Genomic DNA, 20993 nt, shown 5'->3' with positions numbered 1-20993 from the left:
GTTGTTCTGGCACTGCAATCACAAGCCCTACCTTCCACAAACACAAGTGAAACTCTGGATTTGGGAAGACTGTGGGCAAGTCCACATGGTGGTCTTGCACTTCACATGCCTAAAACGGGCCTCATGCTTATGAAAGACCAGAATCTCCTGAACAGATGTGAACACACACACTGAGGCTTCAGGGCTGAGGGAGGTGAAGCTCTGATATTTTCTGCTAAAGACAAGGATTTTTTTTTCTCTTTCTCTGTATAAACAGCAGGTTGTTTTCCTAGTTCTTAGCTGAATGCCAAGCCTCAATAAAAAATAAAAAATTTAAATCCTTATGTAGAACATTAAGGATTCAGCAAATGAATCTCAAAAACCTAAGTGTTCAGGTTCCATGTATATCACTGGCATTCCAGTTCCTCACTTAAGCATTGCCTTCACCCAACTTTGTTTAAAAAGTGGCAGTTATATAGGCTTTTGCATTTGATTAGCCCTCTGCTTTTGATCCTGCTAGAAACAAAGCCAAAGTGACATGTTCACAGCACTCTGTGTGTCTGCTGTCCTCTCACAGGTGCCTCCAGACCCAGAGCAAAGTCTGAAAGCAGGAATTGAATCGTCTACATGATTGAAGCCAAAATCAGAGGATGTCTCACTTTCTCAGTTTTTCAGTTTACTATTTACATATAGATATCAAAATAAAATACCAAACATCTATACCCTTTCCTACTTTGCATGTTTCCCCCAGGATGCAGACAACTGGACAGAAGGTAAACAAACAAACGAAAAACAACAACAAAAAAAAAAACCAGAAAAATGCTTGTTCACTCTTCTCACTCATATTGGATTTACTAACAATCTAGAAGTGCCTCCCAATTCTATAGCTAACATTTGTTTAACACAATAATTGTCAATGTCTTAATGAGCACCTGGAAGTAAGATGCTGAAATGACTTCCAAGCCATTAAAGATAACATTGTAAACATTGTGAAAACTATATTTTGTTATGATTATTTAAAAATTGATAACTCAGCAAAACTTGACCATAAATTCCCCATCTGGGTAGTCATGGCCCTTACAATGTGACTTTGCTGTTCTCACATAAAGAAGTAGAAAAACCAGAGTCTTTTATCATCTCTGGAGTCTTAGTTTGCCTTGTGACTTGCTTTGACCAACAGAAGTCTGTGGAAATGACATTATCCAACTTTCAAGACTATATCTTAAAATGGGCACCTGGGTGGCTCAGTCAGGTAAGTGTCTGCTTTCGGCTCAGGTCATGATCCCAGTGTTCTGGGCTCCCTGCTCAGTGAGGAGTTTGTTTCTCCCTCTCTGTCTCCCTCTGCCACTACCCTTTGCTCTCTCTCTAATAAATAAATAAATTCTTAAAAAAAAAAAAAAGACTATTCCTTAAAAGACCTTGCATCTTCCACTCTGGCCTTCTTAGACTGCTACCCTAGGATTGTAAGGTAAGGAAGCTGGACTAGCTTACTGGATGAGAAAAGGCCATATGGAAGAGACCCAAGGAGCCCCAGGCACCCATTAGTACCAGCTGCCAGCCATGTGAGTGAGGCCACCTTGGGCCTTCCAGCCCAGCCAAACTTCAGCCAAATAAAGCTGCGTAAATGAGCCGGTGGGAATCAGCTGACGAACCACCCAGCCAACCCACAGAATACTGAGATATAATAAATCATCATTGTTTTAAGCTATTATGTTTTGGAACAGTTTGTTACACAGCAATGGCTAGTCTATAATGTTGCAAATGTCACATACAGATGATAATTCTGCATTGCCTTGGAACCAATCCCAAATGTAGGGACTTTCCAAATGTAACATCATATAAGCATCAGAAATAGGTAAGACCTGAAGGGCAGAGACTCTCCACTTGTGGTCAGGAAGAGGAAAGGATGAAATCACTGAGAGGCTTATAAGAATCTCTTAGTTTCATGGGGATTGAGCATAAACTCTGAGGCCAAAGTGTATAGACACAAGCACTGGACTTGACATTATTAGTTGAATAACCTCAGAAAAGTCATGTTACCTCTCTGTTCCTTAATTTCTTTATCTCCCAACTGGGATAGAAATAGTATACCCCCACCCCGAGGTCTGTAAGGACTGAATTAAAAAATATGCTTAAGCAATCTTGAAACATACATGGCATCTAGTAAAAGCGTAATATTAGCCTTTGTTATTGAGGATGGAGGGAGCCTAGGCACTTGGTAAGAGTGAATTTAATAATGTAAGATGACAGCCAATGTTCATGCACCCTGTTTTCCTACACCCTGGCTTTAAAAAGTATAGCCACTACATTACGTGTCACTGATATGATGTCTTTCTCTCTCTGCGAGAAAAGCTTGGGACAAACAAGAGATTCCATTTTTCCATCTACATGGGGTACGGGGGAGAGAATGGCTCTTTCAAGATTAGAACTTTTTCTCCTGCATCACTTCTTTTTTTTAAAAGCCATAATACTTATATTGAAACAAAAATATTTTACATGTATGAGGATATGAAAATTTTATTTTTACCCAAGGAATCCGGAGTTAAAAGGCTCTACATTGATCAAAACAGATGGAAGTCAACTAGACCATTTCTTATTTTCACATGTATTAAACTCTCAAAAGAAATATCACTGGATCAGTGGTTATCACTCTTACAGCAATTGCCAACATCACAGCTGAAAGTGAAGCTTGCAAGAAAAAATTTCATGCTAATTGGTTTTCGTTTAATTAAACAGAATGAAATTCTTGCAGCCAAAATTTCTTCTGATGCTGAGCTTAATACAACCTGAATAATTCTCTGTGGCTATGTTATCATGACAATTAAAATTAAAAACGCTGGCTACATTCTTGACTGGACTGTAGATCTCTTACCGATTCTGAGCACAACTTAGATACAAATGTTATTTTACATTCTTGACAGAATCCATTCCATGTGACCACAGGGGCTGAACATTGCTTTCCTTCCACTTTTTCTCCTCTCTCACGCCTCTTCCACTTCAGTGTAAATATTACGAAGCCAAAGTGTTTGACTCAACTATGGTGTTAGCCAAACTTAGATGATAGTGATAGTGTGCTGAGCACGGCAATGTGGAAGTTTGTGCAAGAAGAAAGAAGTCTGGCCATAAACTGTAGAATGTGCTTAAAAACAGAACCACCCTGGAGCTTCTTTCAAGAAAGACTCTTGGGGGTAATATTAATCATTATCCCATGGTTCAAATGATGAAGGAGTCTGCTCCGTTATGAATATATTAGGCACCTCTGATTATTTTTCAAGTCTAATGTGAACTAAAAACACATTGCAGCCCCCACGTTTTCTTTTAATTTTTAAATTCATGCATATCCTAAGAGAAATGAGGTCCATATGCTTATAAAAATTCATTTACACTTTGCACTTCACAATGTGTGACACAGTCCTTTTATACATGTTTTAATGTCTTTGTTTACTTTTGAAAGCATCCGTTCTGTGAGACTAAATTCCAAATAATTTGGAGTCAGAACCCAACTGCCATATTCAATCAGTATGCACCTTTCACACACAACTGATAAGGTTACAAACATTTGGGGAAAAAAAAAAAAAACATGGACTCCCTCCGGAGCAAAGAAGCATTGTTAAGTAAAAAGATCTAAATGGATGCATATGAATGTCACTAAAATAGTAAAGTCTAGAGCTATCTTTTAAATGCTATTTTGTCTCACAAATTTGAGCATGTGTGGATTTCCTCTAATTAAGCTTCAGCAACATATGAAGATCTCACCCACGATTCAAGCTCCAAAATGGAGACCTGAGGAGGACAGGTCATTTCCCCTCCTGATATCTCCTAGGACCTTCCAAAGAGGCCTTTCCCCCAGAGTTGAAGACTTCTGTGCTTGTTGCATTCCCAACGGCAGCCAGCCAGAGGGAGAAGGCAGGAATGAGGGTGGTTTATCTTAAGAAAACTCATTTACTCAGTGTAGAGTAGAAAGACAAAAGCCAAAGTGCAAGATGGCTGCCAATAATCCGCATGCTACCCCCAGCAGGAAATGCAACAGACTTTTTGGCCTCCTTAAGGTGAACAGAGCAGGACGAGGTCTCTGTTTTCTGGTCTGTTGAGTTGACAGGAAGCATGGTCACATGACGTTGATCTAAGTAATCGCACTTGGCATGTAAAATCTACTTCAATGCAGTAATGATGGCAACCTGGCCAGTCATTAATCCTCACCAGTTTAGCCATAAAATCATCAAGTACTCCTAAAGTTTGGTGAATGTCCCAGGGCTACCAGCTTTGATTAGTAGCTGACAGTGGCACTCCCTTTGATGCTGTTGAAAGTTTCAGGAAATTCCAAGAGTAGCATTAGCAGTCTTGATGGCCTCTGTATTTTTCACAAATCCGATATATAGAAAATATGGTCTACAGGGCTGTGACATGTATGAATTCACTATAAAATATTGGTGGGAAGGCACAAAGGACAGGAAGAAAAAGACAATAATAAAACTAATCACAAACAACTGACCCAAAGCAAGTCTCTGCTCTTTACATATGATTTACATATAATCCTCACAAGTGCCCTCTGAGGGAGATATTAGTCCCATTAAAAAGACAAGGAAACTGAGGCTGGTAAGTTTTATCTGAACTTACCCAAAGCTCCACAGTGGCCAAGTGGTAAAACTGAGGTTTGAACCTAGCTAGCTCTAGCAACTTTTAGCCACCACATACCCCATCTCCTCCCAGGCTACTTTCTGCAGATGGGGTAATCCACAGCTAGTAGGATGAATTCAATATACATAAAAGTACAGGTTAAAAATGATAAGAGAGGAAAAAATAGTAAGAGAGACCCCACACACACCTTTTTAGGATTTTATACTAAAATAAATAGAAAAATAAGGAAATAAAAGGGTTTTTTTTTCTTTGCTGTTTGCTGCCTCTTTGTAATATATTGACCCTTGCTGTAAATGTGAATTGTGACTTTACAAGAACCTCAAAAATTATTAAAAATGGATATGCTGCTTAAAATTGAAATTCAAACCCAAATTAATCAAAACATCAAAATAGCACAAATACAGATAAAATCCATCGTATTTCCTAGAAGTGTCAGTTTTGAGTAGGCTGCTTTTTCTTTCTCTTTTTTTTTATTTATTTATGTATTTATTCATGAGAGAGAAAGAGCGAGCAGGGGGGCAGGGGTAGAGGGACTAGTAGGCTCTCCACTAAGCAGGGAGCCTGACGTGGGGCTCAATCCCAGGATCCCAGGACCATGACCTGAGCCAAAGGCAGACTCTTAACTGACTGAGCCACCCATGTGCCCCTAGGTTGCTTTTTCAAACCCATATTAACTCGTTCTGTATTCAGAGAATTGGATGTATGTATCTACCAGAGTCAAAGTCAGAAGTGAAACTTATTTATAAGGGATTCTTGACTTCTCAGCTAACTTATTTGATAATTCCCATGTGGATAAACCAATAAAATCATTTTTCACAAGCCCAGCTGGTCCTCTTTGTTCCAGAATCAAAGCGTCTGGTTATCAATTACAACAATGACATCAACAACAAAAGCATTCTTCTTGTAAACATGTGTTGTCACAACCTGAACAGGTTCACCAGAATGATGGATTTTTTTTTTGTAGATTGTTAACTTGGTTCTCCCTCTTCATCCTCACAGAACAATATGTGCTCCCCCTGGTGGCCAGAATGATATGTTTGACTTCTTAGATCATCAAGCTAATCTTTTTACCCCTTGTTTGCCAAAGGAACGTTTTCTTTTCCTTCTTTTTTTTAAATGTTTCGCAGGTTCTAGGTTTCAATTCAATTCTTAAAAAAAAGAAAAAACAGCTTTTTTCAATTCATTCAAATATCTGTCTCGTTTTTTCCTCCAAGAGATTCCTTGTTAAATCCAAACCAACTAGTTAAAGAATTTTTGTTTTGGTGTGTGTTGTTTGAGGTAAAAGAAAATCTTAGGAAGCTAAAACCACATCCACCAGTGCCCAGGAGAACTCCCAAAAGTGGACATTGTATGGCTGGTCTAAGAAACTGGAGATAATCCATTGGTCAATATATCTCACCAGAGAAAAAGGAAATAAAATGTTACAAGATGGAAATGTAATTTAAGAGCTGAATGAACACTCGGTCAGCTTATTTCATCCTTAAGAAGAAAAAAGACAGTGGAGGCAGCCCAGGTGGTTCAACTGTAGTGCAGCTGAAATTCCATCAGCCATGAAAACTGTAATTGGGATTCCACTTTTGGATTTGGCCAGCCCAGAAACAGATGTGTGTTCCGACCAAGATCACAGACTGCTCCTCCTGGAGAAGAGCTCTTTCGAGTGAAACAGGGGTTTCAACCAGTTTCAACTCCAAAGAAGAGACTTGCCTAATTGAGTATAATTGTTCCAAGTGTTTAGAATTCCCGAGTTGGATTCTGACTAAATGTGTGGTTCTGGTTGCAATGCCTTGAAAAAGAGGCACTGTGATTCCTCCTCGCTCTGGCCTTTAAAAAAAAAAAAGAAAGAAAGAAAAAAGAAAGAAGAAGAATCCAAAAACAGAAGTTTTTTTGTTTTTGTTTTTTCTCCTAAGTGGAGATCCAATCGCTTGGCTAGAACTATCTCAGCCACGGGACATTTCTTCAGTGAATGATGCTATAGTTCAGACAGCGAGGTCAAGGTGAAGACCAAATAACATTTTGCGCATAATTCCTGCCCATTAAAAGAAGAGAATCAAGTGTTTCTCATTACATAGCCTGTCTGGGTGCACAGTCCTTTCAACTGAGCTCCTCAGGCACATTTTGGCAAGATCCTAAATTCATATTATCCAGCATTACAGGAAGCAGGTAGAGTTTCTTTTGAAAAGAGACCCAGGCCAATGTAGCCCCAGCTAGGGAAGCTGATGGCAGGAAACCCACAGCCTGCATTAACCTGAACCAACACCCAATGAAATAGATCCCATCCTCTGGAACAGGAGGCAAGAAACAAGCAAATGGGAAAACGCAGTTGTCTACCAGTGAGGTTCATCTGTCAGGAGGCTAATTCCACAGAGATCCCAATGAATATGGGACACGTAAGAAGCAAGTTTGTGCCAGTGCTGAATATTTATGTTTTATTCCTATCCAATATTCTTTCCCGCCATCCCTTTGCCTCTGTCTCTTTCCTGACGTAGAGAGATGGACTCTCTTCAAAGGAAAGGATAACTGCATTTGCCAGTGCCTAGCCACTTTGAATGCCCTTTGGTGATCTGGAAAACTAGTCTGAGTGTCTTCAAGAAGGACTCCAGGTCTCTTGTCCCTCTGTCTCCTTCCCTTCCTCCTTGCTGACAAGCAGCCACCCTTCCCAGAGAAGTTATTACAATCCATTCGAAGCACCTCCTCCAATAATGAATGCAACAAAATCCTGCCTTTGCTCACTTAAAGCACGAAGCTGGCCCTCTTTACAAATACTCTGTTTTCAATAAACCCTGTTGATATGCATCCATTCAAAAGAATAAAATGAATACAGTGGAGCTGAAGCTGCTGGTATGCAAAGATCAGATCTCCAGACCCTATCTGTGTGTATAGAGCACAGATCCTTGGTGTGCGCTGTTAAATAGCACATATACAGATAGAGACAGATTCTACTGTCTGCATTTTCTTTTCCAGGACGGATTCATAAAAGACTGTAACAGTGTTCACCTTTAAAAACAGAGATGAGGATAGGAAGAAACTTTCACTTTTCATTTCGATGTTTCTGTACTGCTAGAATTTTCTAACAATGTGCATGTATTACTTTCATTCTTTCAAAAAAAATCCAAAAGGTTATTTAAGGGATTATATCTTTTTTGTTTATTTCTGTTTTAGTGTTTCTCTATGTTAAAAGAAATACTATTCTTAAATTTAAAAAAAAATAAGAGGCAAGTGCTAGAAAGCCAAATCGCTTTTGAGGAGCAATTTTTTTTCTTAAATTATTCTACCTAGCATGGTACTACCTAATTTCATCCTACATCCCCAGTACCTCCACAGATCCGTAAGCACAGAAACCGAAACGGCAATGTTCCAATGGGATGTTCTGGGGGGAAAAAAGGTTTAAAATTATGGTCCCCCATCAACTCTTAAAAATGACTCTCCTATCCTTTTTTAATAGTAAAATCATCTCCAGGGGGATGAAGCAACACCAGTGTCAGTCTTCCTCTAGACCAGGTCACTATGGGTGTCACTACACGGGATGGTGTATTTCATTGACAAGACCACAGAGGCTCAGAGGTCACAGGCCTCCGTCAGTCACAGTACAGTGGAGAAAAGATTTAACTCAAACTCACAGTGACTTCCCATGGCCCGAAGCCTCAAGAGAGAAGGAATGTCCCTGCATATCCCACACAGCAATGTCAAAGCTTGCTGGCAGGCACTGTGCCTGGAGCTGTCCATGCCCCATGAAAGCTCACCCTGGCTCACCAAGGCCAAGGAACTCTGAAAGGCCCATCTCCAGCCATAGGATATGGGGAACCACTAGGGACAGATTTGGCAAGTGCTGCCCTTTCCAGGTGGCATTTACAACACTAGGTGTCTTCCATCCTTCCCAGGTCGCTTTTCCCAGCTTTTTTACCCTGACCTCTGGGGAGCACAAACACACAAGTGGGAAATGTCAGGGAAATGGGGATGATGGCAACTTGGAGACTTCAGCTAAACACGTAGAGTCTTGTCATTTCTTCAGGAGGCAGGGGGGATGCCTTCTTCCTGGCCCAGGCAAGCCTGTCCTCCTCCAGGCAGCAAGCATGGACTCATGAAAATCAGAAGCATGTAAAGCTCATGTAAATACAAGATCGGCAGAAAGGACTAGTGACTGGAAAACATGCTTCCTTTTCATATCTTATTCCTATTACCATTTAGACCAGCTTCTCTGCAGGAAACGCTGGCACAGAAGGCTGAGTACCCCAGGCTCAGAGTTCAATAACTGTCTCCTGCTTCTCTGATGAGACACTGTCATCTAGTCTTTGTGCCTAGGCCCTGCAATTTGTAGTTAGCTGTATGGCCCAGAGAAAAGAAACCAATAGTTGGTCCCCAATATTCCTAGCTATAAAATGGATTTTTTTTTTTAAGGCAAGAGCCTTTGAAAACCTGGAAACCAAAGTTTCTACATGAAAAAAAAACAAAAACAGATCTCGTTTTGTAGTTCATACCTTCAGTGGGTATGACTGCAAGGAGTTATAATAAAAAATAATTTCCTCACTGGTTGCCTCCATTAGTCCAAACAGGCAGCTCCACTACAAGCAAAACTTTCAATTCAAAAATGTCTTGAGAAAGCCAAACATGGAAAGGAAAAAAAAAAAAAAAACAAAAACAACTAGCCAGAGACCTCTGTGTAGTTAGAAATCCCTACATGGTTTGGTAGCCTGGGATAATTTTCTTTCGCTTTCAGAACATTAGAAATGTTCCGGAAAGGTCCTCATTGTTGCTCACTGTCTTTCGTTCTTGTAAGAATCAGCTTTCTGTTAGCATGATTTCTGCACAGTGCTTCTCTGCCCTGGTTCTTCCAGGCTGCCCTTGGAGTTTCCTGGGGCAGAGCCCTGAAAGTGTTCCTCCTTCATCTTCTCCTCCACCTCCTGCCCAGCCCCAGGACAGTGAGTGCTAGTGAATAAACTGATGCAGGAATGTCATCTGAACAGTGTTTGTGATGGCAAGTCAGGGACTAGAGTAGGTGAGGCAGACCTACACAGCCCTGCAGGCTGGACACAGACTTGCTCACCCTTACAACGCGTTCTCCAGATGCTTTCCTTTATTCAAAGGTAGCCACATTTAACAAGTGAGACACTCTCACCGGTGACATTTTTATGACTACAAAAATCACAAGTTTTATGTCCAGGGTCCCGCCACTAGTGTGCCTGAACCTGGAAGCAGTGAACAGCTCTTGTGTCCAGCTCTAGAAGACACTCTCTGGGTTTTTTTGACCCTCATCCCCTTGCAAACCAGAAGCCAGATTGCACCTTTGTACCCAGAAGCAATGTGTGGTTTAACTGAACAAATGTGCTGACCCCTGAAAACTGAAAACAGTGCTGATGCATTTCCATTGTGTCAGGTTCCCTCCCGTTAAGTGTGGAGGGGTGAGAAGGGGCACCTCCAGGACATGCAGTTTTCAAAATAGAGAAATACCAATGACCCCAATGCCCTCTACTCCTACCCTAATCTTCTTTGGGGTGACATCATCTCAAAGGAAGCAAAGAGAACCTCAGCCACTAGGTGCTGAGAACATACAGATTATCAGACAATGTGATGGGGTGGGGGGAGAGGACAGTTCATCCGGCTTTGCTTGGGTTCATTAACATGAAAATATAAAATAAAGGCCGTGGTCTCTTTGTCCATGCCCTAGGTCCCAGATCCCTCCCTTCGGGCTGGGGCTCGGGGGCTCCAAGAGACGGACACCAGAGTCTCAGCTGCCATGGACGCAGGGTGGAGGAGCCCAGTCTGGAGCTCTCCTGGAAGACCTACTGCAGGTCAGGGAAGCAGTAGCAATGAAGAGAAACCGATTTCCTGGCTGTAAAAGACACTCAAGAGAGAAGGGAGGTTAGGACCACAGGAAAGGGAGCACGGTGGCGCAGAAAGGGGAGGAGAAAGGGAAGCAACGAAGACGGGAGAAAAATTCAGAGGACAAAAGGAAGGCAGGGGAACAGGAAGAAGGAAAGAAAAGCAGGTTAGGAAGGAGGGAGGAAGCAAAGACAGGAAGGACGCTAGGGAGAGAGAGCAAGGGAAGAAGAAGGGAAGGTGCCGAACAACCCTGGGAGAGGTAGGAAAAGACACTTGCGGCTGGCGGGGCGAGGGAGGCCACGTCGGAGCAAGGATCGGGACGAGGGTGAAACAGTCTAAAGCCAAAGGTCAGAAAAGCCTAAAAACCCTGGCCCGTAAGGGAAGTGTGGCCGCCGGGCCGGTGGGCGGGTGGCCTGGGGGCCGACGCGCTGGCCGCAGCGGGCTGGCTCCGGGCACCTCCGCGGCTGTCCTGGGTCCCGCGCACGCCGCTCCGTCCGCCCGTCCGCGCTCGCTCCGGGCCCGGGCTCGCGCTCGCGCTCGCGGCAGCGCTGCCCCTAGGAGGTGGAGGCCGGGATGGGCAGTCCGTGTAAGCTGCTGAGGCCATCCGCGGCCTTGCCGCCGGGGCTGGACGGCTTCCGATCGGCCACTGCGGGAGGAAGCACAGGGGTGTCGGGCCACTGGCTGGCGCGGCGCGGGGCGAGAGCCCCGGAGGCCCGGACGTCCGCAAACGGGGTGACAGCGCGAGGATCTGGGGTGGACGCTCCGGGGGTTAAAGAAGGAAGCCGGGGCCGCTCGCCCAGGGCCCCACGCGCCCGCTAGCGCCCGCCCGTCCGGATGCCCTTAAGGGAGCCACCCGCGAGCACAGCTCTGGCGCTTTTGCCAAGGCCCCCTGACCGCAGCCCCGCACCGTCCCAGCAAAGGCAGCGACGGGCGCCGGCCTGCCCTACCGACCCGGCGCCCCCGGGCGGGGAGGCTTCTCAGACCAAGACTGCAGGGGAGGAGGCAGGGAGCGGAGACCCCCGCGCCCCTCCTCGGACCGCCTCCCAGTCTCTAGCCGCGCGCGGGCCCAGGGAGCTGCCGGCCCGTCAGGTCCACCGTCCCCCGCGGCTCGGGACGCTCGCGGTGGGCAGGGTGGACCGAGCTGGAGGCGGGTCACCGAGGCCGCCCCTGGTGCACGGCCCGCGGCGGCCCGGTTCCCTAAGACCCCGGAGGCGGCCCGGCTGTAAGTGGGCGGGCAACTTCGTTGTGCCCCGCGGCCCGAGAGGCCAGCTGCGTCCGCCCTGCGGGCACAGCACGCCCCGGGGCCCATCGCCTCCAGATTAAGTGACAGATCAGACGGCTCTCTGCGCGTTGCTCTATTAGTTAGGGTTTTGGGAAGGGGCCCAAGATTTGCCTCTGGAAACCAGCAAAGTGACGCCACGAAGGCGCAACCTGTTTCTCCTTTCCCAGCCCCTGGCCGCTCAGCTCCTCCTGCAGGAACTTCAGGTTGTTTATACCTAAAGGTGCCCATTTCAGCTTTCTTCTTTTCCCCTGCAACTCCTTCTTCAAGGGGGGTGCTCGAAGCGCTTCACTTTGGGATCAGGAGTAACTCTGGATTTTCTTGCCTTGCAGCTGCCCAGGCCAGGTGCAACTTGCGGTGGCTGCGGGGAGCCACGGGGGATACCCCTGGTTCGAAACCTCACACACACACACACACACACACACACACACACACACACACGGTTTCACAGGGGTTTTCAGGGGGTTCTAAAGACCTTTCCAGGGCCAAGTGACCACTCTGCTCTACCCCACCTCTCAGCTCTCTTTCCTAAACACAGTTGTGGCGGCTCAACCAAGTCTTCTGACCCTTGCTTTCCACCCTGTACTCACTTCAAGGTGAGGACCTGTTTAGAAAACATCACAGGAGAAGGTTTCTCAGCTATGGGCTGCTTGCCTTAGATGCCAGGGAGAAAATGAACGAGTATAAAATAAACACCGCAGGGGCCAAGAGACAGATTCCACCCCATTCGACAGGGGAGACTCCTGCTGCTATGTTCTTAGCTCTGTCCACGGCAGACTCTCGCCATAGAACCTCTCCTCCCCTCCTTTCCCACCCGCAGGGCCCCGGGGAAGCATGAGTGACTGTGTCGTGGGGGCTTCAGAGGCTTGAGCCCACATTAAGCCCCCTGCTAGCTCATTTCATCTTAGTGGGTGGGAGGGGAGACAAGGGAGGGTTTTCAAAATATTGAGACTGTGGTTGCAGGGTCACTGGGACCAAGGTTGGGGCAGATGGAGGTGGGGTCTAGGTAGGGGACTCCAGGCCAGGTCAAATGAAACCAAGAGGTGGTTGGATCTCTCAGGCCAACACCTGCACCCTAATGCTCTCTGGCAAAGTCTGCTTTCAGGATCAATCCTTCAAGAACTAATCACAAGCAGAGAAGAGTGGACTGAAGCTTCAAGTTCAGTTTAACAAATATAAGCATATTTTCTTTGAGGAATATGCAATATCTTCTAGATTTGATATTCGAGTGATACTCGAATCCATAGTTTTTCCAAAGCCCCTCTGGGAAGGATTTTAGAACCATGAGGTTTTGAAGGTTTCTGAAAACACAGTGTAATTGTAAATACCAGTTGTCTTGCGGGAACCTCTAGTGAGGCCTGTCACCTGTCCAGAGGTGGGAAAGAGGTGTGTGGAGACAGTCCTGTGCTGGCTACAAGAAATCAGAAATATGATGGATACTGAGATTCCAAGAATATCAGGTACCTTCCAAAAGTAGATGAGGTGGAACTTTCCTTTTCTCTCAGGCCCCAAGAATCAAAGTTTCCTTTCACAGATGGAAAACATAAATCATATTTTCTCATCTACAAGTTAGGTAGGGAGCCCAGCCTTGCTCCTCTTTACCAAGATAAAAATAATGAGCAGCAATGCAAAATTTGACATTTGATTCGGCTTCCCTCAGTTAGGTAAGTTAATGTTCATTTGCACCTAGTTTGGAGGATGCACTGAAATAGATGGATGTGCAGATAGACAGGTAGATATAATAGCATATGTGTGTTGTGCATGTATGCACCAGATGATCAAAAGTATTTGCTTTTTTACTGAGCATTCATAATATTAAATTGCCTTCATTAGAAAATTTTTGTTACTGAAAAAAAATTCAGTAAATGTTATTCCTACTAATTTTTTTTTATTTATGATAGTCACACACAGAGAGAGAGAGAGAGAGAGAGAGAGAGAGGCAGAGACAGGCAGAGGGAGAAGCAGGCTCCATGCACTGGGAGCCTGACGTGGGATTCGATCCCGGGTCTCCAGGATCGCGCCCTGGGCCAAAGGCAGGCGCTAAACCGCTGCACCACCCAGGGATCCCTATTCCTACTATTCTTAAAAACTGAACAACAATTAATGATAGTAAATGGGATTAGTTAGGGTTAGACAATTTAAGAAAAGATTAGAAAAAAAATAAAGGCAGTGATTCTTATTACTTTGTAATTTTTCAAAGACCAGTGGGTGGGGAGGGCTGGGGGGGGCAGGGGAGAGTCTTTAAAGTCCACTTTTCTGCCAGTGAGAAGGGTAAAACTCCATGACCCAAATAGGCATGTAATTCTCATGATTTTTATGTTCCTGTCCAAACACTAACACTTGTATGCCAGCTTGAGAAATCATTTTAGTGATGGACCTGATTTATTCGATGATCTTTTATCTAGATCTTTCAAGAACTGTGAGAGTCAGGAAACGAGTATTAATTTTTTATAACTAAGGTAGCTAATTATTGCTGTGGATCTTGAAAATGGGTGGGACGTTTCATAACAGGAAGCAAGTATACAGGTAAAACCTGAATGTCAGAGCCATTAAATGGCCCTGTATTTCAGAAAGAAAGTATCTTCTAAAGAAAATCAACCATGAACAGATTCTCACCCCCTCAATTCACTAGAGTTAGTTTAGAATTCTGAACTGTGTGTTTTCCCTTCGGATTGTTACCTACACGTCATATTTTGTTTCTAATGTAGAGTCGGAAATGTCTCCAGATGAAGTGGCTGGGTTAGCAAACAACCGCACTATTCTGGAGATAAAGAGCTTTCTGCAACCCCCCCCACACACACACACCAGAGGGGGGTGGAAATCATTGCAATTTGTGGATATACTTTTCTAATTCAAATGACCTGCTTAGTTAAATGACTTGTGTAATGGAGAAAATTCCATTTCTAGTCCTAATTCAGCACATAACTTCTTTTAAGGAAGCAGGTAGATCCAAGGCCAAGAACAAGACACTGAGCAAAAGCATTCACCATGAGACACCCCCTCCCACCACAATCTGTCCTGAAATGTAAAGCTTTAAGAAGTTCTAATTCTCAGTTTTTTTAGATTTATGCCCCAAGATGTTTATACTCTAGAAAAAGTGAAGAGAAAAAAAAAATTCCCTCCACTTGACTGTTATTTACTGATGGCATCTTAATGGTTTCTCTCTCCCTGATCATGCTATTGCAGCTCACCGAAACTACAGGGAAATAAAGTTTTTTTGCCTGAATGTCACAAAGATGGAAGGCCCGGCCTGTCCCCTGACTAAGGTCCGTCTTGGCAGGTGTGAGGAAGATCAGTTGGTGAAAATCCTTTTGTAATCTAAAACATCCTCTTCCCCATACTGCCCTCCAGGTTTGTGCTGTCTCCTTCACTGCTGGGGCTGGGACCCCACCCCTGCCCCATGGTGACTTTTCCTCTTCTATAGAGTTGTGGAAGCTGCACATTTCTGGTGAGAAGAACCTACATGCAGGAAGGTTTGAAATTAGTAAATCCAGCCCTTGTTCGCCAATGAGGAAAATGAGATTCAAAAGCAGGTGAGCCTTTCCCAAGTTATAGGGGAAAAATAGAAGCCTGAGGGCAATGCAGGAAGACGCCCCTCACACTGTTGACCATCAATGAAATAAATACCTAAAGTCTGTTACTGGACTTATCAGGGAAGAAGAGGAAGGAGAACTTCCTGCTCCATTTCCCACAGAAAGAAGGACCCCCAATCACACAGAGTTCAAAGGTCTAGATTGGGGATACAAGGTTGAAATGCTCTCTCCATTCCCAAAGCATATGGTTAAGCAAATGAATCAAAGACCAGGGATAGGAAGGAAGGAAGGAAGGAAGGAAGGAAGGAAGGAAGGAAGGAAGGAAGGAAGGAAGGAGAGAGAGAAGGAGAGGAACAAAGGAGAAGAGAGAAAGGTACCCAGAAGAATCAGGTGTAGTCCACCACAGAAGGCAAAGCTCTGCAAGCTGAAGAAAGGTGAGCCTGGATGATGCTTCTGAACCCTTCTGCAGATGGAGAAACTGAGACCCAGAAAGGAGCAATGACTCGGTCAACGACACAAAACCAGGTTCAAACCTGGAGCTCTGTTTGCCAAACTGACCCTCTTCCTCCTTCTCTCTCAGTGCAAGTCAGGAGGGACAGTCCCCCCCGCCTCTCTCAAGCTCTGCCTGCCTTTCTAAGAACAGGGCATACACCTGTTATAAATCAATCTGCTTCAAGAAGCTAAAGGCTTAGGAAGGATTTATGCCTGGGACCCACTCCAGCCCTCCAGCTCTCCCCTCTTTGTCTCTCCCTCCGCCACCTTGTCCCGTGCTTACCCTCCTTCCTTGCACCCTTCCTTGCCCTAGGGCCATCCACCGACGCCCTCCGCACCCAGGCCCCTCACCTTCCCGGCTGGGATGCTTGAAGGTCATCGCTGCGGCCAGCTCCCCGCCGTGCACGGTGACGCCAGCCCCAGGGGGCGCGAGCGGGGGCGGCTGCGCGGGCGGCCACGGCGGGCCCGGGGCGAGGTAGCCGGCGGCCGGTGCGCTGTAGACGCCGTGCTGGTTGGAGGCCGGGTAGGTGCAGGCCGGCAGGAAGCCGCCCACCGCCGAGAGGCCGGAGGCGGACTGGAGGGACGGAGAGGGACAGACCATCAGCAGCAGGCAGTCCGGCCGTGCTCGCGGGCGCGCGCAATCACTGAGCTAGGGAATCCTCGTTTCCCCCTGCGTCCGCTCAACTGTCCCCCACTCGCCGCCTGGCCTCCGACTCTCCCAGTCCGGACTCTGGCAAAGTGATTTCCAAGCAAATTGTTGGAGACAATAGAAAGAGGCGAGGCGAGGGGGCTCGTGGTGTCCGCCAACCCGGATTCCGAGGAGGGGAGTCCTCTCCCTTCTGGGTGGGTTCTGGGTTCCAGCTTCTTTTTTTCTCTTACAAAATATCTTGGCAGAAAGCAAGGCAATCCCCTGGACAGCCCCCCCCCCACTAGTGTGCCTGAGAACAAGAGAGAAATGAATATGGGGGGGTGGGGTGAATGGGCAACGGGCACTGAGGGGGGCACTTGACGGGATGAGCACTGGGTGTTATTCTGTATGTTGGTAAATTGAACACCAATAAAAATTAATTTATTAAAAAAAAAAGAAATGAATATGAGGCGCTGACCTGGCGCGCTGGGCGGCCTCCCCAGCCCCGGAGTCTTCTCTTCTCTTTCTCTCCCGCACCCGCCAACCAAGGCCCCTGCTCCCCCGTGAAGACACCTCCTTCCCCGGCCTCTCGGTTACTTACCTGAGTGTATTTAACATCGGCCTCCAGGGCCGGCTTCTCGAGCCCGTTGACGGCGGCGGGCGCGGCCGGGAAGGCCGAGCGGTTCACCGCAGCCCAGTCTTCCATCTTGGGGGAGTAGGAGGCCCCTTCGCTCCCAGCCAGGGCCCCTGCGGGGACACGGGAGGAATTAGCGGGGCGCCCCAGTCTGCGCTGGGCCCGCAAGCCTACACACCCTGGGCTGGTACCCGCGCGGCCGCCGAGGGTCTCCGGCGCTCCTGAGGCGCTCAAAGGCTCTGAGAACGATGGGAGGCGGAGGGGTGGCGGTACCGGTTCCACTCTCACTCCCAACAGGGCAGAGGGAAGAAAGCTCCCCGCTCCTCCCAACCTCAGACCCGCTTCCGCTTCCCGCTTCCCGCTTCCCGCTTCCCGCGAAACAGTAAGACTCTGGTGGCCGGTGACCTGTGGGGCCAGGGCTAGGCGCACTCAGCCAAGCCGACTTTAACCTGTCTGGAGACTGTGCCCCCAAAAGTCCAAGCTCAAATCCACAGCAGGCTCATGGGAATTACATGGGTTTCTCAGTCTCAACAAGCCTGTGGAAGGCGATGCAGAACTGCCTCTGGATACAGCCCAGATCTCCCAAAAGAGGCAACAACCCAGAGCCCCCTGTGTGTCCCAGGCACAGATCTGCTCCTGGAGCGTGTGTGTGCATGGGTAACCAAGAGAAGACTCCAGGTTTGAGTGCAGACCTGATGAGGTCTCCTCCCAGTCAACTGATTGCACCTTGGGAAGCTCTGGCCCAGCACTAGCCACAGCTCTGGCTTGAATCACCCGGAGAAACAAAGCTGTACCCGGCATCTGCCTTGGAGGCGCACCTTACTGCCACTGGAGCTAAGCATTCAGTTTCCTTCCAGCCGGCCCTCCTTTCTCTTGAGATAAGGTGAGTTTTGCTTCTTACCCCCATCCTGAGTCTGCTCATCTAAGATCCTGCAATTCCCTGGCTGGTTGTTGGGAGCAGGGGACACTGTGAAGAGACTGGGGACTCCATCCCAACCCACGTAAGTTCCTTCTGAGCCTTAAATCAAGGCTACCCCAAACCTCCCTCCCTCTCCCTCCCCTGCCTCCCAGCCCTGTGAAGAAAGAGGAACTGACAGGTTATAACTGCAGGCAAAGGGCAAATCCTTACGACTCCCCCCCCCCCCCCCCAGGATGACTGGAAGATCCCAGGTCCAGGAGCTGCAGGGCTGCTGGGCCTGCTGGAGATGTAGGCCCCTCGTTAGGACCTGCCAGACAGCTCCCCTTTCCCTTTTACTCAAAAGACTCTTTGGCCCTGGAAGGAACAGAACCCTCTGGGGAATGCTAAGGGAACCCAGAAGATCAGGATCATAAGAAAAGGTCGCAGGATTGACTCTGTGGTTTGTTTGGCTTAGATCTGGTGATAGGGTTTTGCATACTTTTTGCAAGAATGAAAAAGCACAATTTCAGGCCTCCGATTTTGTGGTCAGCGATTGCTCTTCCATTTGGGAAATATTTTCCATATTTGTCATAAAATGTTCAAGATGTCAGAGGACTCCCACAGAAGGCCCAAGACCCTCAGTCTCCCTGGCCAGCCCTGAACCCTCCCTTGAGCCAAAACTGGTCCGAGGAAGAAGTGACCCTCTACCCGCATGTCCACGCCCCCCCACCTCCAATCTCCATTTCTGCCCCTTGCAGGAACGCTACAGAGGGCCACCCAGACTGACCTGTTTGCTCCATAAACGTCCGAATGCCCAGGATGTTGCTGACCGAATGCGCCGAGGGCCACGAACGGGGTATGCTGACGTGGCCTGCTGTGCCCGGGACCCCGTGGTGGCTGCCCATCTTGGCGCCCGTGGGCGACACAGGGCTGGGATAGGGGTACTGGTAGATGTGGTTGTAGGGCAGCGCGGGCTGCGGTGGCGGCTGCTTGCTCGCCTCGTAGGGCCCGGGCTGCGCCAGGCTGCCAATCTTATTGCGCAGGATTCGGCTGATGGAGCTCACGGAGGGCACGTTGTACTTGTCGCAGACGCCGTCGGCCAGCAGCCGGTCGCGGATCTCCCAGGCAAAAATGCCAGGGTCGCCCTGCTTGTAGTCCCGGATGTGCTTGACCACGTTGGGGGTCGTGACGCGGGGTTTGCTGCCTCCGATGGCTCCGGGCAGGATGGAGCCCGTCTCGTTGTAGCGCGCCAGGATCTTGCTCACGCAGCCGTGGGATACGCGAAGCTGCCGGCTGATGTCACAGGGTCGGATGCCCAGCTGCGCCAGCTCCACGATGCGCAAGCGGATGGCGTTGGGCAGGGGGCGGCCGTTGACGAACACGCCGCCCAGCTGGTTCACCTCGCCGTATGTCTGCTCTGCGGACGCGCGGGACGGGAGCAAACAGGCGGGAGAGAGAACACCGGCGGGTTAGCCAAGCAGGGTGGCCGCACCAGGCGCGCCTCCGGGGGTGCTCGGCGGGCGGGTCCTCAGCGTCTCGCAGGGCGAGCAAACGCACCGGGTCCGCGCGTGGGAGAGGGCGCCCGCGAAGGGGCTGCGGAGGGGGCGCCGCGCGCTTCAGCCCTGCGTGCCCGGGCTCGACCTTTGCCGCGTCAGTTGGTACATCCCCTCCGACATCCCCCGGGGCGACACGCCGGCCTCCCCCCACCCCGACCCCAGATGGCTGGGGGCGTGCGGAGGACGCGCCTCGTCCGGGACCCGGGACCAGGAGGGAGGAAAGGGAGGCGCCGGGACCCAACCCGCCTCGTCTGCTCACCCGCGTCCCGCCTGCCGCCCGCCCCTTACCCATAGCGTGCGGGCCCGCCAGCTGCCTGGCGCCGAGGCGGCCGGGGCTGGGCCCGGCGCAGTCCGGGAGAGCTCGGGCGCCGCCGCCGCGGGAGAGGCATAGAGGGAGGGCGCGCGCGAGCCGAGAGCGGCGGCGGCCGGGCCGCGGGCTGGAAACTCGCGGTGCGCCGCCGCCGAGCGCGCAGCCGCCCGCCCCCGCCGCCGGGCGCTCCCAGGACACTCTCCACGCCCGCGACCCCAGGCCTAGAGTGAACTTCATCCGATTAGGAGAAATTCGTCTGACCGGGAGGCTGCAGCGTGCGGAGATCAATTTGACGTGTCCTCCACGTCAATCTCGGCAGTCACGCCGGAGACGCGCGAGTTGGCAGCTCATTGGTTCCCGTCACTGCATCCGGCGCTCCCCTCCCAGGCCTGAAACTCTACCCCCTCCCCTTGCCCTCCTCCCCCCTCGGCCTCCTCCGCAACCCATCTCCCCTACACACACACACACACACACACACACACACACAGACCCTAACCCCAGCGGGACCTGGGACCTTCCACTCTCCTGGCTCCCCTTGAAGCCCCTTATGCCTCGGGTTTTGAGAATGATGGGGTAGTCGTAACAAACTGATGAGTGTTTATTAGTGCTGCTATTAGTACTAGTACTAGTTTTGCTTTTAGTTTTATTACTACTTGCACCAACATTACCGCTAAGATACCAGTGGGTAAAAGTTGATCATAGCAAGGTCATTAGTGTATAGCTGCCTCTACCGCCCCTCTCCTCACAGGGCATGGAGAGAGTGGTGCCAGTAACCCAGCTCCGGTCGTGGCTGTGTTGTGGTGAGTGTTCAGCGTGGTGCCTGGTGCTTGTCCGGGAGAGCTATTTGGGGTTGAACAGACTCCTGAGTGCCTCATTTCCAGAGGACACCCCAAACCAGATTTCAGGGAAATTTGTATAATACTTAACTGCCACCCACTCCATTGGGACAGTGGTGTGATTTCAGTGATGTAAAAAGGGCACATTCTAGATTCTGTCTGTCACTGGACACGTCCACCCACCGGAACTCATTTCTGATAGGTGGCACAGGACACCAGTCAGAAAGTAATTGTGGGCTGCTGCTCCCAGGAACAGAGATCCTTCATTCTCAGACCCCAGGCTTGTCCTGGTGGCCTGGCCTATGGGAGGTCACACACCACAGCTTCTACTCTAGGCCTAAAAGACAGTTCCTTTCCATCAGGCCAGAAAGCCCACATCCTTCCCCCCCCCCT

The 20993-nt window shown here is 48.7% G+C and overlaps 1 protein-coding gene across 1 annotated transcript; it reads right to left on the bottom strand.

Moving 5' to 3' along the window:
• Nucleotides 1-10906: 10906 nt before the first annotated feature.
• Nucleotides 10907-20001, bottom strand: PAX1 (paired box 1). The gene is made up of 5 exons (XM_055303293.1): nt 19743-20001; nt 18686-19315; nt 16968-17113; nt 16090-16312; nt 10907-11080 (listed from the first exon to the last, which is right to left on the bottom strand). The coding sequence occupies exons 1-5, from the start codon at nt 19999-20001 to the stop codon at nt 10989-10991; spliced, it is 1350 nt and encodes a 449-aa protein (XP_055159268.1). The 3' UTR covers nt 10907-10988.
• Nucleotides 20002-20993: the final 992 nt, after the last annotated feature.

Source organism: Nyctereutes procyonoides, unplaced genomic scaffold (assembly GCF_905146905.1).
Source record: "Nyctereutes procyonoides isolate TBG_1078 unplaced genomic scaffold, NYPRO_anot_genome, whole genome shotgun sequence".
Classification (NCBI taxonomy): Eukaryota; Metazoa; Chordata; class Mammalia; order Carnivora; family Canidae; genus Nyctereutes; species Nyctereutes procyonoides.
Note: the sequence above shows the minus strand (reverse complement) of the source record. Positions and strands in the feature narration are given on the sequence as shown.

Excerpts from the sequence above, each read along its gene's own strand:
- PAX1 (XM_055303293.1), bottom strand. The coding sequence starts at position 20,001 with ATGAAGTTCACTCTAGGCCTGGGGTCGCGGGCGTGGAGAGTGTCCTGG. Across the intron at positions 16,313-16,967 it reads CCGATGTTAAATACACTCAG|TCCGCCTCCGGCCTCTCGGC; the intron begins GTAAGTAACCGA and ends CCGTCCCTCCAG. Across the intron at positions 11,081-16,089 it reads CAAGCATCCCAGCCGGGAAG|TGGCCGATCGGAAGCCGTCC; the intron begins GTGAGGGGCCTG and ends TTCCTCCCGCAG.